General features: G+C 50.1%; 1 protein-coding gene across 1 annotated transcript in view; it reads left to right on the plus strand.

Annotated features, from left to right (window-relative positions):
- UNKL (unk like zinc finger) overlaps window positions 1–17,572 on the plus strand; it is a 63,176-nt gene that overhangs the window by 21,917 nt on the left and 23,687 nt on the right. Inside the window, exons 4-7 of the mRNA XM_077142267.1 lie at window positions 2,031–2,164; window positions 8,123–8,258; window positions 9,664–9,781; window positions 14,529–14,613. Of these exons, the coding sequence (XP_076998382.1) occupies window positions 2,031–2,164; window positions 8,123–8,258; window positions 9,664–9,781; window positions 14,529–14,613 (473 nt within the window). The remainder of the gene's footprint in view (window positions 1–2,030; window positions 2,165–8,122; window positions 8,259–9,663; window positions 9,782–14,528; window positions 14,614–17,572) is intronic.

Genomic DNA, 17,572 nt, shown 5'->3' on the forward strand with positions numbered 1-17,572 from the left:
TGCCCATTAATCCTTTCAAAGAGGAAACATTTTGAAGAGAGGCCCTTTTTAGAGCGACGAGAAAGCCACAGCAGAATGCCACAGAGCCAGCGAGCAGAGAGTCCATTAGCCAGCAACTTTTGGAGATGAAGAAGGAAAACGCTTCCCAGGGAACTTCATAAAATAAGAAGCCGGGAGAGGGAGCTGAGAAACTTTGCCACGTGCCCTTCCAGTTGAGAGAGAAACCCTGAACTTCATCGACCTGTCTTGAGTGAAGGTAACCTCTTGTTGGTGCCTTAATTTGGACGTTTTTATAGACTTGCTTTAATTGGGACATTTCCTCAGCCTTAGAACTGTAAACTAGCAACTTATTAAATTTCCCCTTTTAAAAGCCATTCCATTTCTGGTATATTGCATTCTGGCAGCTAGCAAACTAGAACACCGGGATTCATGAATCCAGGAATCAAGAGGTGGAAATGGGAGTGGTACCACTCACTGTCACCCTAGTGATCCACTAGAAAGATTATTGTTTCCTGTCACTGAAACCTTAAGCTCTGCTGGTCTACAGGTCTTAGTTCTAAAAGAAGAAGTGCTGCTGTCAGGAGACACAACAAGGATGCCACTGAACTGGAAGTCAAGACTGCCACCTGGCCACTTTGTGCTCCTCATGCCTCTGAATCAACAGGCAAGGAAGAGGGTCACTGTTCTGTCTGGGGTGGTTGACCCTGACTGTCAGGGTGAAATAGGACTGCAGCTACACAGTGGAGGTAAAGAAGAGTTTTCCTGGAATACAGGAGATCCCCTAGGGCGTCTCTTAGTGCTACCATGCCCTGTGATTAAAATCAATGGAAACTGCAACAACCCAATCCAAGCAGGACTATCAATGGCACAGAAACTTAAGGAATGAAGGTTTGTGTCACCCACCTGGCAAAGAACCACGGCCAGCTGAGATGCCTGCTGAGAGTAAAGGGAACATAGGATGTAGTGAAAGAAGGTCGTGGTAAATATGAACTACAACCACGTGATCCGTTACAGAAACAAGGACCGTGATAGTGTGACTATTTCCTCCTCGTTCTGTTATAAATATGTTTCTATTTGTCCATAGAGCAAATATCTTCATTTTCTTCCTTTATCGTATCCCCTTAGCATATGACATAAGTTGTATTAACATTATGTCATGGTACTTATAGTACAGGATATCAAGTTTAAGAGTGAAAATTACCCAAGGACTTGCACCTTTTTCTGAGGAAAGTTAGTACATTTTCAGTGTATGCAAAACAGCTGAATATTGTTAGGCAAAAATGTGACTGTTATTGTTTTTGTTTAGAACACGGTAATGTTTACAGCTGCCAAGTTGACAGGGGTGGACTGTGGTGGTAAATTTGTGTGTGGCCTGATTTTCACTGTGAGGGTGTTTCGTGGATTTAAATCATCAGTAAGCCAATTGCATCTATGGCTGGTTACATCTACATCAACTCAGGAGATTGCCTTCAACAAGGAGAGAATCTCTTCCAGTCGTCTGAAGGCCTTAAAACAAGTGATGATTTCAGCTGTCAGAACGAGAACTTCTGTCTCTACCTGAGCTGGTCATCTTCTCCTGGGAAATTCATTGGAGTTCCCAGTTTGCAGTCAGCCCTATGAAATTTAGATTTTCCTGTCCCCATGTCACGTGAGCCAATTCCTATGATAAATCTTATAATGTTTATAATTATATTACCTGTCGGTTCTGTTTCCTGGAGAATCCTGACCAATATATGGCATCCTATGATGTTTGTTCTTTCAGGTCTGACATATTTGACTCAGCATAATGTTTTTGGGGATCACCCCCCTCGAGCTCTTAACATTTTTGGGATTTGGATGGGACTTTCGTCCCAGGACGGGGGGCTGATGGGTATGGACTGCCTTTGCTGAACCCTCCAGGCGTCCGGTGTCCTGGGTGGCACGTGGGCAGCTCTATAACTCAGTTCTGCAGCCGTTTATTTCCAGACTTTTCTCCTTGCAGGGCTCTGGGTGCGTCTCTGACTGTAAACCCATTTCCTGTCTGGTTTTAGGGAACTACAGGCTCAGGAAACCTTGCACAACGGCCCGCTTGGCGCTGGGGATGGCCTCCCTGAGCTGCAGCCTGGGGTCTTGGCCAGCCAAGCCACGATCGAGAGGATCCTGGTTGAGGACCCCCGGTGGCAAGGTAACACCTCACGGCGCAGGCCAGGGTGGGCACAGGCTGGGTGTGGCTGCTGTCACGTACCACAGGCCTGCACAGTATGTTCCTGTCCTTCCTGTGACCCCGTCTCACCATTGGGGAAACTGAGGCTTGGCATGCTGACTGGTTCCCCTGCCCCCTCGGTTGGTGGTGGCCAAGTGTTCCTTGAGCCCAGAGCTGTGGCCCTGGAGCCTGAACTGCCCTTTGCGCCAGTAGGCGACCCCGGTGTCGTCTTGCGTACCTGCTCCAGGCGCTGGCCTCCGCCTCCCCAGCTCCGCATCTCTCCACCATGGCAGCAGGGCAGTGGTTCTAGGACCCCGGGAGGCTTCTCAGAAACACTCTTCCTGGGCCGTGGGACCTGGGTTGTGGCAAGTGCCATGCAGAAATTGCTGCGGCAGCGAGGCGCTAAGCCAAACTCTTCTGCTTTGGGCGTCTCTTTGAATTTGCAGCTTTCATGTGCGTAAAGTGGCCTTTAAAATTGAAGTGATCTTTGGCCCTTCTCAATCTCAGGGTGGTTCTGCCTGACCCTGGGCATCAGGGAATCTAGCAGGCCTCAGGCTCCCCCAGGTGCAAGGGCCTTTGCTTTTCAGAGCAGGTTCTGCAGGTCAGTGCAAAAGGAAAAATGAGAACAGGAATAGAAATTGAGTGAAGGTCTTGGTGGAGAATTCCATCTTTCCAGATTTCCTTCCCATCTCCTGCCTCGGGACAGGGGAGCTGGTTCTGGTGCCTTCCATGGCTCGGGCATGATACACAGCTGCTGCTCCTGGGTGGCCTTTGTGTGGGCGCATGCCCAATGTGGCCTCTGTCTGTCCACTGGGTGGAATGGAAAGGATTGCCGAGGGGCGCCTTCGGCTCCAGGGACCCCACTTGGAGACGCAGGGGGGAACATGTCCGCTGCCACCCAAGCCACAGCTGACCGCCGTGGCATGTGTTACTCCACAGTGGAAGGACCCCCTGTGGTAGTTAGAGTCAGTTGTCAACTTGGCCAGGTGAATGTGCCTAGTTCTGTTGCTGTGGACATGAGCCAATGGTATGTGAACCTCATCTGTTGCTCATTACGTCTGCAGTCGGCTAGGAGGTGTGCCTGCTGCAATGAATGATGTTTGACTTAATTGGCTGGTGCTTAAATGAGAGACTCAACGTAGCACAGCCCAAGCAGCTCAGCATACCTCATCTCAGCACTCGCAGCTCAACCTAGGCCTTTGGAGATGCAGAAAGAAATCACGCCGGGGAAAGTTGTTGGAACCCAGAGGCCTGGAGAGAAGGCCAGCAGAGACCATCCTGTGCCTTCCCACATAAGAAAGAACCTCAGTTGAAAGTTAGCCGCCTTTCCTCTAAAGAACTAACAAAATAAATCCCCTTTTATTAAAAGCCAATCCGTCTCTAGTGTGTTGCATTCCAGCAGCTAGGAAACTAGAACACCCCCCAAGTTTCTCAAGGACTCAGAGCCCCAATTCCAAGCCTGACAGCTTCGCAGAAGCAGTGTTGCACTCCGATAGCTCTTGTCATGGTGGAGAATGCTGCGGGACCTCTGTCTTCTGGTTTTCCAGCTGGTCTCTCAGTCTAGAAGCCTCCCCAGTGGCATCTTTTCACAGGCACTGTAGTTTGGGGCTAGGGAGACTTTTCCCTCTCACAGCACCCACTTAGCATCTGCTCTCGCTACCAAGGTCTGGTGGCTTAGAAGGGAAGTGGGGAGAATCCCAAGTGCACTGCTGAGGCAGCAGCTGTTTTTGGTGCTGGTTAACCCACAGAGCCCAAACATGCCACTTTATTTTAAATGCTTCTGCTCCCTGGACTTGTGTCAGAAGATTGTCTAGTTTAGGTGTTGGAGCTTTTGTTTTCTGAGTGTCCCAGATGAAACAGGATGCGCTGCAGCCCCACTGAGGCCATCCTATAGAGTGGCCTTTCCCAGGCTGTTGCTTCTACATTTTAGTTTTTCATCCATGGTTTCCTTTTCTTAATTAATACTTATTTTTAGAGCAGTTTTGGGTTTACAGAAAAATTCCTCAGAAACACAGAGAATTCCCATACCCCCCCCCCAAAAAAAAACCCCACAAGCCTCCCCTCACCACCTCCCTGCAGCTGTGGGCTCCTTGGCCATTATTGCACATCAGTGTCCCCTGAGCCCATAGCTTCCTTGAGGCCCCTCCCTGCCCTGTGGTTCTCTGGTCTGTGACAGTGCGTCCTTCGGGACAGGGTCAGCCCTAAGCCCCCCGGCTCCACCCCTGCTCCCTCCCCTGATCTCTGTGGCCCCTGACAGCTGACTTTCTCTGCAGTGCCACCTTTTCCAGAACGTCGCATAGTTGGAATCCTGCGGTGTGCAGCCCTGACAGACTGTTTCTTGTGCTTTGCACGAAGGTTCCTCCATGTCTTTCCAGGGCTTAAGCACTCATTTCTTTGTATCGCTGAACAGCATTCAATTGTCCGGACGTGCCGACACCTGTTTATCTGTCCAGTCTTCAGGGGACATTTTGTTCTTAGCCTGTTGTTTAGATGCTTTTGCTGTCACAGAGTGTGGTAGCTTGGGTCTCTGTGTGTCCCAGAACAGGCCAGGCGTGTTCCTGTAACCCTTTGCTGTGGTGCAGACCCCCTTGGTTGGGACTGCTGTTTGGTTGTTTCAGTTGAGAGGTGACCCAGCCCATCAAGGTGGGTCTTGGGCCTTTTCTGGAGCCCCTTATGAGAGGATAGAAGGCAGAGACATGGTATACTATGTATGGACTGTATGTTAAAATTTTTCAGTAATATAAAAACAAAAAAAAAAAAAACCACGAAGAGAAAGAATTTAGAATGAAACACCCCAGAAATGCTAAGAAAGGACCCACAGGAGCTGAGAGAGCCACTGAAGCCAGAAGCTAACCCCAGGGGAGTTAGCTTCCTAAGCTAATTTAGGAAGCTATATGCCTCTTTTCCTTCAATCTGTCCCTTTTAGTCCTAGCTGGCAGTGGTTCTCCTGATACAGATTTTGCAAAAACAAAAAAATGTTGGTTTTGCATGCAGCACCCAGGGGTCCAAACCTGCCATGTGCCTTCCCATGTGTCAGACTCTGCCATGTGCCTTCCCATGTGACAGAGGAGCCCCAGATGCCAGCGGCCTGTCTTTAGAGAAGGTCTCGTTCTGGTGATACCTTAATTGGGACATTTTCATTGCCTTAGAACTGTAAATTTGTAAACTAATAAATCCCCATTGTAAAAGCCAACCCATTTCGGGTGTATTGCATTTTGGCAGCATTAGCATACCAGAACAGATTTTGGTGCCAGGAAGTAGGATGCTGAGTTTGCAAATACTAGAAATGCTGAAACACCTTCATAAATGGATAAGGGGAAGATTCTGGAAGAATTGCGAGGTGCTTGATAGAGAAAGCCTGGATTGCTCTGAAGAGACTGCTGGAAGAAGCATGAATGCTGAAGGTACTTCCGACAAGGCCTTGGACAGACATAACGAACCTGTTGTTGCCACCTGGAAGGAAGGCGACCCTTGTTTCAAAGTGGCAGGGAATTTGGCAAAACTGACTCCTGATGTCAAGTGGAAGGGAGGATTGAAAGTGATTACCTTGGGCATCTAGCTGAGGAAGTTTCCAAACAATGTGGGAATGCAGCTTGGCTTCTCCTTGAAGCTTATACTGAAATGTGAGAGGAAGGGGATGAGCTGAGAGCTGAACTTGTAGGTGCAAAAAAACTGGAAATTGACGGTCTGGAAAATCCTGAGCTTCTGGAAAATGAAATCCCAGAATATAGTGCTGCATATGGAGTTTTTAGCTTTTTTTTTGCATGAACAGGCACCAGGACTTGAACCCAGGTCTCCGGCATGGCAGGCGAGAACGCTGCCACTGAGCCACCATGGCCTGCCCTCCCTGTGCGGTTTTAATTGAGCATGTATCCAGCCGTTTCAGTGTGAGCCAGGATTGGAATTGGGGTCATCTGAAAGGATCTGTGGAAAGTCCTGTTGGCCGATGGTTTGGACCCCTGGGTGCTGCATGCAAAACCAACATTTTTTTTTTTTTTCAAGATCTGTATCAGGAGAACCACTGCCAGCTAGGACTAAAAGGGACAGAAAAGGGACAGATTGAAGGAAAATTTATTTCAAAGGCAGAACCATGGAAGCTAAGGTCTGGAGCCAGGAAGTGTTGGGCCAGGAGGGCAGACCCACCTGCCACGCGGAGGCGGTGAATGTGCCCCTGTGCTCGCAGAGGGTGGGCCTTCCTCCTGGTTGTTCTGGAAGAGTGTGGCCACCCCAGGCCTCGGAGGGGGTGGAACGCATCCCCTGGGGATTGGGGAGAGCCTGGCCGTCACCCCATTGTTCTGAGGGGGTTGAGTCTGTGTCTCGGAGATGACAGGGTCCAGCTGCCGCCCCAGTGCTTGAGGAGAGTGGGGCCAAGAGCAAGGTCTCCCCATTGCTTGGAGGTGCTGGAGCCCTCACCCCGTGTTTGGAGCCAGCAGGGCCATTGCACAAGCCCTTGGAGCAGATGGGGCTACCACTGTCTCATGTCCCGAGGATAAAACGTCATTCTGCGGATGACTCTCTGACCTGGAAATCTAATCAAGTTGTCCTGCAGGTTTTTGGAACTGTTTACATTCAGTGACCCCTGTTTTCCTTCCAGTTTCTCCCTATGGAAATGGGAGCATCTGTACTATGACTGCCCTCCCCATGTGTACTGGAAGCAGATCGTTCGCTCTGAGTTTCACAGGTCCACAGCCAGAGGGGAATTTTGACTTAGGATAGACCACACTTGTAACTGATTGGTACATTGTATTTGGTATTGTTACTGAAATGATTTAAGGCTTTTGTCATGCAATGATGGAATGAATGTATTTTGCACTTGGAAAAATCATGTCTTTTTGGGGTCCAGGGGGTGGAGTGTAGTAGTTTGGAGCTGTTATGTGCCCTAGAAAATGCCATGTTCTTTTCATCCATTATTGTGCATACAGGCTTACTGTGTGGGACCTTTTGATTAGGTTGTTTCAATTGAGAGGTGACCCAGCCGGTTCCAGGTGGGTCTTAGTCCCTTCCTGGAACCCCATCTGAGATGACAAAAGGCAAAAACAGAGTGTTTAGAGAGAACACCTTGGAGATGCTAAGAAAGGACCCACAGGAGCTGAGAGAGCCCCCGAAGCCAGAAGCTAACCCTGGGGGATCAGGGCCAGCAGACGCTGCCATGTGCCTTTCCGCTTGGCAGAGGAGCCCCAGATGCCAGCAGCCTGTCTTCAGAGAAGGTCCCGTCCTGGTGATGCCTTAATTGGGATCTTTTCATTGCCTTAGAACTGTAAATTTGTAAACTAATAAACCCCACTGAAAAAGCCAACCCATTTCTGGTATATTGCATTCCAGCAGCTTCAGCGAACCAAAGCCCAGAGGGAGCTGCAGGCTTGGTCTTGGAAGGAACTTTCATGGTGGGATGTTTAGGTAATCTCGGGCTGCTTTCAGGACCATAATCGCACTTTCATTTCCCGGATGTGGCCTTTGCCTTCGTCCTGCAGTATCTGTTCTCTCTGGTGGCCTGCAGTCGCCGCTGACCCTGCACGGCTCATCCCGTGTGCTGCGCGTCGCTGGCTGCCTAACGGAGGTATCATGCCCTTAAAATCGTCCTTCCTTTCCCTCAGCTCTTGTTCTCTCCACAGCCTGCGGGGGTTAACACCTTTTGTCTCCCAGTTAAGGTTTTTGATGCTGAATTTGGTGTAGACGGACAGTGTTCCAAGGTCAGGTTTCAGACCAGCAGCACGGTCTGCAGGGAGGCTGCGGCCCTTTTTCTGCACATCCCACGCTGTGGGAGCCGCGGGCTCTGCCGGGCGGTGCGTGTCAGTCTCACTCGCCGTCCTGGTGCTGGTCTTTGCTTGGTCCCTTCAGCCACAGGTCCTTCAGCACCAGCCACAGGGAGGTGAGACGTGGCCCGGCCAGGGGTCTGGCTGCTTTCAGGGGTCTCCTCCATCGGCCCCCCTTGTGTTTCAGACACCAACTTTGTGCTCGGCAGCTATAAGACGGAGCAGTGCCCGAAGCCGCCGCGCCTGTGCCGCCAGGGCTACGCGTGCCCGCACTTCCACAACAGCCGGGACCGCAGGCGCAGCCCCCGGAGGTTCCAGTACAGGTGAGTCGCTGCGGGGATGCCATGCAGTGGCCCTGCAGCGCCGAGCCCTTCAGCGGTGCCCCCAGAGCGCGTGCGGCCTGGCCCATCTGCCCCTTAGGCAGTGGCCCCTCTGCCTCCCTGGGGCCACATTCACCCGGATTGGATTAGCTCCGTGAGTGGGGCCTGGCTTCTTGCTGCCTGTGCGAGAGTGGTGCAGGCGGGGGTGTACGCTTCAGTGCCCGCCTGGTGCCGCCCAGTGCTGTGCCATGTCTCTCCAAGCCTGCCGGCACGGCACTGCCTACCCCTAGGGGTTCCCATGATGGCCCCTCTCAGCGCCTTCTGTGCCTGGAAAAGGCACCTTAAAGGGCCGTGCTGGGGGGTGTTGAGCCGTGGCCAAGCATGTGTCTGGGGCAGACGAGGAGCTGGGGTGCCAGCCTGGAAGCAGAGAGCCCTGTGCGCGGGTCACAGCTGTGGGGACCAGCCCAGCGCCCGTCCTCTGGCCGTCCCTGCGCTCCCAGCTTCCTCTCCTGCACCCAAGCCTGTCCATGCCACGTTGGGGTCTCCCTGGAATCGTACCTGCTGCGAGCCTGTCCCCTGTGCAAACCTGGGTCTCCTCCTAACCGCAGAATGTTGTCATGGCCTTGCCTTGCCTGGCCACTGTCTGGCTGCTGGCCGGTGGGCAGATGACCCCGTGGTGGGCACGGGGTGCCAGGAGCGCGGATGCCCACACAGCATCGGCATGGCCCCCAGCCCTGGCTGTCCCGCCCATGCCCGCACCACCTCAGCTGCATCCCCCATGTGGGCGGGAACCAGCGCCTGTGAGCAGGGACTGGGTGGGGGGAACACGGGGCCCCGACACTCACATGCTGTCTGGGAGCCGTTTTACAGCTGGGGCGTCTGAACCTCAGCTTGAAATTGAGCCAGCGGGGACCACGAGGAGACCGACTGGATGACCACAGTGACAGGACAGGAATTTGTGAAAGAAGAAACAAATCTTATTTCCTGCAGGTGCTCATTTTTCTCCTAAGTGATGTAAAGCTCCTAAAGTGATGAAGTCTGTGAGGAGTGGAGGACCCCGGGAGCCTCCAAGATTGGGTCAAAGTTACAAACTGTGAGGACAGACATGTCTGATGTAGGTCACTGTGGCCCCACGAAACGGTGGGGCCTCTGCGCCGTGCCCGCTGGGCTCTCTGGCCGGGCCCGGCAGCTGCCAGGGGCTCCTACCTGTACTCCTGGGGCTTTCCCCTGCGGCCCCAACCCAGACTCTCTCTAAATGCACAAAAAGTTTGAGTCGGGGCTGCCGGGCCGCTGTCTGGGCATCCAGTGAGTGAGAACCTGCCCCTGGTAGCACCTGCCGCGGCCCTCTGGTCTGGCTGCCCACAGCTGGGCTCTGCCCGGGACCCAGCGGCGTCCCCTTCTCCTGCAGGTCCGCCCCCTGCCCCAGCGTGAAGCACGGTGACGAGTGGGGGGAGCCCTCCAAGTGCGAGCGCGGGGACGGCTGCCAGTACTGCCACTCGCGCACGGAGCAGCAGTTCCACCCTGAGGTGCGTGCGGCGCCCCAGGAGGGTCCTCACCGTTGTTCAGGGGTCCCCAAGACCACCCCGAGCCTTGATGGGTGGGTAGAAGGGTTCACCAAACTCAGGTATACAGCTTATCACAGCAAAACACGGGCAGAACCAGCATGGGGCGGGGCCTGGGCAAGGCGCGAGCTGAGTGGGGCCCGTGGCTCGGAGAGTGGCCACTGGGCCTCGGCCACGCGCCCTCCAGCCTCTCCAGAGGTCCTGCGGGCCTCCCACCCAGGGCCCAGACAGGGAGGGCAGGTAGTGAGCCGTGAGTAGGGGGGCTGTGTAGGGTGGGGAGGGAAGGAGAGGGCAGGAAATGGGGTCCCAGCGGCGGCCTGGGGACCTGATATGCTGGGTCACACCGATTGGGCAGAAGCTGCGGCCATCACCTGGGCCTGCTCGCTGCTTGCAGGTCTCTGAACCTCCGGGCAAGGAGCTGTTGGGGTGCACGCGTGTTTCAGTAAAATCCCGGGCCCCGCTTTGGTGTCTGTCCAGCCCCCTGGTGTTTTCAGGGCACAGGTCAGTTCTCTTGTGCTCTCCCTATGTTCGTTTGTCTTGGAACTCTCTGTCCTTCATGCTCGAGCTCGAGTTCCAGGGCCCCTTGGCCTCCCAGCCCTGCACCCGGAGGTCACGGCATCAGCTCCTAGTCACAGCCCTTCCGCGGGCTCCATCATAGATCCCCGTTTCCCCGACATTGGCTTTTTATATGCTTTGGAAAGGGGGACATAAGACTCAGGACCCATCGGCACTGTTGAATTTCAGTTGGCCCACGCTGTTCTCAGTCTTGTAGGAGCATAGCAACCTTTTTACCTTTTTTTTTTTTTGGTGGTGGTTGTTCTTTGGTTTGTTCTAGAGCCAGTTTATCGATACAAATGTCCCAAGCTAATTTGTAAGCTTCAGTTCCCAGACTCCACTGTGAAGCCTCTTGGAGAATCCTCTCTAATGTCACTGCCTCACTTGAGGAGGGCAATTTAACTTCTTTTTTTTAACTGTATAATATATATACAAAGTAAACCAAGAAAAAGGCAGTAATTTTCAAGCACTCTTCAACAAGTGGTTACAGAACAGGTCCCAAAGTTTGTCACAGGCCACCATTCCACCATCTCAGATTTTCCCTCCCAGGTGCTCCAAAACACTGGAGGCTGAAGAAATATTAATATAGTGATTCGGCAGCCAGACTCACTTGTTAGATCCCATTCTCTGTTATACCTCCTCCTTTTCCTCTTATCCCTTCCAGTCTATAGGGTTCTTTAGGCGATGCCTGTTCTAACTTTTTCACGTTGAGAAGGGGTGTCCACACTAAAGGAGAGGGGGATGTGATTTTTTTTTAAATATAATCTCACTTTTATGAAATATTAGAGTAAAGAAATTCTATTCTTTGTACTACAAACCTACAGTTAACCCAGACAGTGTAGTAAAGAACTAAAGATAGACAAAGATAGAATTGAGAGTCCAGAAATAAATCCTCACATCTATTGCCAATTGATTTTTGAAGCGTGCCAAGTCCATTCAATGGGGAGAGAATCACGCCTTCATCAAATGGTGTTGGGAAAACTGAATGCCCATATGCAGAAAAAAAAAAGAAGATGGATATCTACTTTATACCGCATATAAAAATTAACTCAAAATGGATCAAAGACTTAAACATAAGAGGTAAAAGCATGAAACTCTTGGAGAAAGTGGAAAAAATCTTCATGTCCCTTTTTAAAAAATTTTTTTCCTTTTTATTTTTTAAATTCTTATTGATAAAACCAAACAACACACAAACACGAACATTCTTAACATATGAATATTCCATACTTGGTGTGCGTTCAGTAATTCACAATATCATCACATAGTTGTGTATTCATCACCATGATCATTTCTTAGAACATTTGCATCCCTCCAGAAAAAGAAATAAAAAGAAAAAAGAAGAAACTCATACAGCCCATACCCCTTACCCCTCCCTCTCATTGACCACTAGTATTTCCACCTACCCAATTTATTTATTTATTTATTTATTCTTTTTTTTTTTTTTTTTCGCAAGGGCAGGCACCGGGAATCGAACCCAGGTCTCCGGCATAGCAGGCGAGAACTCTGCCACTGCACCACTGTGGCCTGCCCTACCCAAATTATTTTAACCTTTGTTCCCTCTATTATTTATTTTTTATCCATATTTTTTACCTATTTGTCCATACTGTGGATAAAAGGAGCATCAGACACAAAGTTTTCACAATCACACAGTCGCATTGCGAAAGCTGTATCAGGATGTGATTAACTGATACTCGTGCAGAGGCTGGTCCCTCTGGGTTTCAGGATTTATCTGACCTAGGAACCCTCTGGGAATTATGGGTTCCAGGAAGGCAAACCTAGGGCAACAGCCATGATTTCTTTTTCTTTTTTTTTATTAATTAACAGAAAAAAAGAAATTAACCCAACATTTAGAAATCATGTGATTTCTTTTTTAATATTTTTATTTTAAACGAACAAACATTCTTGAAATGGTTACTGTTCTAGTTTGCTAGCTGCCAGAATGCAACATATCAGAGACGGATTGGCTTTTAATAAAAGGGGATTTATTTCATTAGTTCTTCAGAGGAAAGGCAGCTAACTTTCAACTGAGGTTCTTTCTTACGTGGGAAGGCACAGGATGGTCTCTGCTGGCCTTCTCTCCAGGCCTCTGGGTTCTAACAACTTTCCCCAGGGTGATTTCTTTCTGCATCTCCAAAGGCCTGGGCTGAGCTGCGAGTGCTGAGATGAGGTACACTAAGCTGCTTGGGCTGTGCTACCTGTGCTTTCTCATTTAAGCACCAGCCAATTAAACATCATTCATTGCAGCAGGCACGCCTCCTAGCCGACTGCAGATATAATGAGCAACAGATGAGGTTCACGTACCACTGGCTCATGGCCATAGCAACAGAACTAGGTGCCTTCACCTGGCCAAGTTGATGACTGAATTTAACTACCACAGTTACAATCAATGGCTTACAATATCATCACGTAGTTGTGTAGTCATCACCATGATCATTTTTTGAACATTTGCATCTCCCCAGCAAAAGAAAGAAAAAAGAAAAAATTCATACATGCCGTACACCTTATCCCTCCTTCATTGACCACTAGTATTTCAATCTACTCAGTTTATTTTAACCTTTGTTCCCCCTATTATTTATTTCCTATTTATATTTTTTACTCATTTGTCCATACCCTAGGTGAAAGGAGCATCAGACACAAGGTTTTCACAATTACACAGTCACATTGTGAAAGCTGTATCATTATACAATCATCTTCAAGAAACATGGCTACTGCAACACAGCTCTACATTTTCAGGCAGTTCCCTCCAGCCTCTCCATTACACCTTAACTAAAAAGGGGATATCTATAGAATGCATAATAATAACCTCCAGGATAACCTCTCAACTCTGTTTGGAGTCTCTCAGCCACTGACAATTAATTTTCATTTCTCTCTTCCCCCTTTCTGTTGAGAGAGTTTTCTCAATCCCTTGATGCTGAGTCCCAGTTCATTCTAGGATTTCTGTCCCACATTACCAGGAAGGTCCACACCCCTGGGAGTCATGTCCCACGTAGACGGGGAAGGCAGTGAGTACACTTGCTGTCTCAACCAGCCATGATTTTTTTTTTCTCACGGGCAGTATGAGGAATCGAACCCAGGTCTCCAGCATGGCAGGTGAGAACTCTGCCTGCTGCGCCACTGTGGCCCACCCCCAGCTATGATTTTTAGTAGAAGAAATGACCCTGCTGGGATGCCCACATGGCAGGGATGTGCAAGTAAATGTCCTCTTTCCCACCCCATAGCACAGTGCTTTACACAATGCATGTGTACACTCACACTGCAGCAGGACAGAAGAGAGGGCATGGTGAAAATGACTTTGTTTGGGATCCGAGTGCCATGGAGACGCCTCGTGGGGTTCCATGGTGCTGATGCGCCATGGCCCACGCTTGGGAGCTGGGGGAAAGGGATGCATCTGAAGTGGCCGTGCCACCTGGGCAGTTGGCTGGAGCAGAGGGTCTGGGAAGTGGTCAGAGTACCAAGTCCTCTGGAAATCATATTTCATTTCTTAAGATAGTGTGCTGTTCAGAGATTCTGTGCTTTGTAATGCACCTGAAATATAAGCTGTTTTGATATTTTCGCTCTGAATTCAAGACAGGCAGGAAAGTTCCAGCACATGAAGGTGGCGGCTGAGAAGCTGCGTGAAATGGGGAGGGGCTCAGGGCTGTGATGTTCACAGGGTGGGGGTGAGACAACATTGGGGGGTTGAGCTGGGCCTAGGTTGGGGGAGCTGGGGTCCCCACAGGGCCCCAAGAGGCAGGGTGGGGGGCCCACCTAGGGCACCTTTGATAGGACGAGCATCACCTCGTGGAAGCAGCTTGAACAGATGCACGTGTTCCTTCAGCAGGTCTGTTGAGCACCTGCTGTATGCATACCAGGTGCTGTGCTAGTTGCAGCTCTCAGAGGACATCAAGTGGGGACGTTGCTCTGGATGGGGTGGCATGGGCGGACGCCGCTGTGAAAGCCTCGTGCGCACGCGTCCCTCCTCCCCGAGAGCTCAGTGCAGAGGGACTTCCGGGATGGAGGCTCGCCCTGCGGGAGCAGCGTCCATGTCCTCGGCCCAGGGGATGCGTTATGACATGGCACTTGGGCCACGACTTCGGCCTCGAGACTCTGGTCTTGTTGTGGCCAGCTCTGGGTTACACGTGCATCTCTCTAATACCGTTTTATTTGTGTTTCCCAGATCTACAAATCGACCAAGTGCAATGACATGCGCCAGACAGGCTACTGCCCGCGGGGCCCTTTCTGCGCTTTTGCACACATTGAGAGTAAGTAAACGGCAGAGCAAACTTCCCCGATATATAGAGTGTTCTAGTTTGCTAGCTGCTGGAATGCAATATACCAGAAATGGAATGGCTTTTAAAAAGGTAGAATTTAATGAGTTGCTAGTTTGCAGTTCTAAGGCCGAGAAAATTTCCCAATTAGAAATGTCCAATCAAAGGCATCCAGGGAAAGATACCTTGGTTCAAGAAGGCCGATGGAGTTCAGGGTTTCTCTCCCAAGTGAGAAGACACATGGCGAACACAGTCAGGGCTTCTCTCTCTTGGCTGGAAGGGCACATGGCGAATACATGTCATCTGCTAGCTTACTCTCCTGGCTTCTGGTTTCATGAAGCTCCCTGGGAGGCGTTTTCCTTCTTCATCTCCAATGGACTCTCCGCTTCGTGGTGCTGCAGCATTCTCTGCTCTATCTGAATCTCTCATTCTCCTTTTATAGGACTTCAGACACTAATCAAGACCCACTCAGATGGGTGGAGACATGTCATCCCCTAATCCAGTTTAACAACCACTCTTGACTAAATCACACCATCCAGGGAGATAATCTCATTACAGTTTCAAACATACAGTATTGAATAGAGATTATTCTACCTTTATGAAATGGGATTTATTTTAAAACATGGCTTTTCTTAGGGGGCATACTTCCTTTTAAACCAGCACATTCCACCCTCTGGCCCCTAAAAAAGACATGTTTTTCCCATATACAAAATACATTAACTTCATAACAATATCAGAAACCTTAAACCTTTCAGTAGCAATACAATGAAGTACAAAATTAGAGACAGTATAAAATCTCATCAAGTCAGTTACAGGCATGGTCTGTCTTAAGGCAAAATTCTCTCCATTTGCTCTGGACCTTTGAAAATTCATAACAACTTATTTGCTGCCAACATACAAAGAAGGAACATTCACAGGATACATAGACACATTTCCATAGGGAGGAAGGAACACAGGGGTCACCGGACCCATACAGTTTCGAAAACCCACAGGGCAAAGTCCATTAGATTTCAAAGTCTGAGACTCATTTATCCTCAGGGCTTTAGAAAGTGGCAGTCCCACCCCTTCCAAGGGCCTATGCAGTGGCCGGCCTCTTTCCAAATCAACCTCGGGGAACATCGAGGAGACCACTTCTGGGCTCCACTCTCTCCAGGCATCAGGGCCACCCCTGGGCTCTCTGCCATTTCTGGGGCACACGCTCAACCCCTCCACATGGTGGCAGCCAGGCTCTCCCAGTCCCCCAAGGAGCGTGCTACGCCTCTTCCAAGGCCCAAGCCTGCACAACTATTCCACTGCAATGAGAGGGGAGACTCATCCTCGCCCTTCAGAGTAAACTCACCCTCTCCATGTATATGGGTGGGTCCACTCTCCTGGCCAAGGTTTCAAGAAACCTTGACTTCAGACCCGAACTTCCATGGTTCTCACTCTGCAAACTCCAGTCTCTCCCTTTTGTGTCCTCCTTTGTCAAGATTGGCAGTGGTTCCATTTACACCAACAGTCTCTTCAAACCCTCCAGGACTTCTCCATCATTCTCTTCACAGTTCCTCCAAAATCTTCCCCTTGGCCATCCAAAAACTGTTCCAAGATATCTGGTATTTGCAAACCGTAGCAGCACCCCACTCCCGGTACCAACTCTGTTCTAGTTTGCTAGCTGCCGGAATGCAACACACCAGAGACGGATTGGCTTTTAATAAAAGGGGATTTATCTTGCTAGTTCTTCAGAGGAAAGGCAGCTAACTTTCCACTGAGGTTCTTTCTTATGTGGAAGGCACAGGATGGTCTCTGCTGGTCTTCTCTCATTAGAACAGATTTTGGTACCGGAGAGTGGGGTACTGCTGTGGTTTGCAGATACCAAACATGTTGGAATGGCTTTTTATATGGATAAGCAGAAGATTCTGGAAGAGGTGTGAGAAGCTTGATAGAGAAGGCCTAGAATGCTTTGGAGACTGCTGGTAGGAATGTGGACTCTAAAGATACCTCTGATGAGGCCCTAGACAGAAATGAGGCACGTGTTATTGCAAACTGAAAGGAAGGCGATCCTTGTTTTAAAATGGCAGATAATCTGGCAAAATTGACTAGTGGCTTTGGCTGGAAGGCTGATTTTAAAAGCCATGAACTTGGATACTTAGCAGAAGAGATCTCCAAGTTAAATGTGGAAAGTGCAGCCTGGTTTCTCCTCACAGCTTATAGTGAAATGCGACAGGAAAGAGATAAGCTGAAAACTGAACTCTTGGGTACAAAGAAACCAGAAATTGAAGTTCTGGAAAATTCTGGGCCTCCAGAAATGGAGACCCCAGAGACTAGTGCTCCACGTGAGGATTTGACCAGATGTGGAACCAGTCAACCATCTCAGAGAAAGCTAGGATTGGACATGGAGTTATCCAGGAAGGATCTGTGGAAACTCCTTATGTCTGATGGGCATGATCCAACACTACTGCATAGAAAGCCAACGAGAGTGCTGTGGGACCTGTATGAACAGAGCCACTGCCAGTCTGGACTGGGGGGTTCAGAGAAGGGACACATTGGAGAAAAATAACTTCAGAGGCAGAACCATGGAGGCTGGAGTCTGAAGTCAAAAAGCCTCAGGCCAGGAGAGCGGACCCACCCAAGACCATGGAGAGGGTGAGTTTGCCCCAAAAGCAGAGAATGGGTCTTCCACCTCATTGTAGTGGAAGAGTCATGCCGCCGCAGGCCTTGGAGAAGGTGAAGCACATTCCTTGGGGTTTGGGGAGAGCCTGGCTGCCACCACAGGGAGGGGTTGAGCTTGTGCCCCAGAGATGGCAGAGAGCCCAGGTGTGGCCCCAATGCTTGGAGAGGGTGGAGCCGAGAGAAAGGTGGTCTCCCGAATATCCCCCAAGGTAGCATTCAGAGAGAGGCAGGCGTAGGCATTTGGAAAGGGTGGGACTGCCACTTTTCTATAGCCAAAGGATAAATGACTTTCAGACTTTGAAAT

Source organism: Tamandua tetradactyla, chromosome 23, assembly GCF_023851605.1.
Source record: "Tamandua tetradactyla isolate mTamTet1 chromosome 23, mTamTet1.pri, whole genome shotgun sequence".
In the NCBI taxonomy this organism is placed as follows: Eukaryota; Metazoa; Chordata; class Mammalia; order Pilosa; family Myrmecophagidae; genus Tamandua; species Tamandua tetradactyla.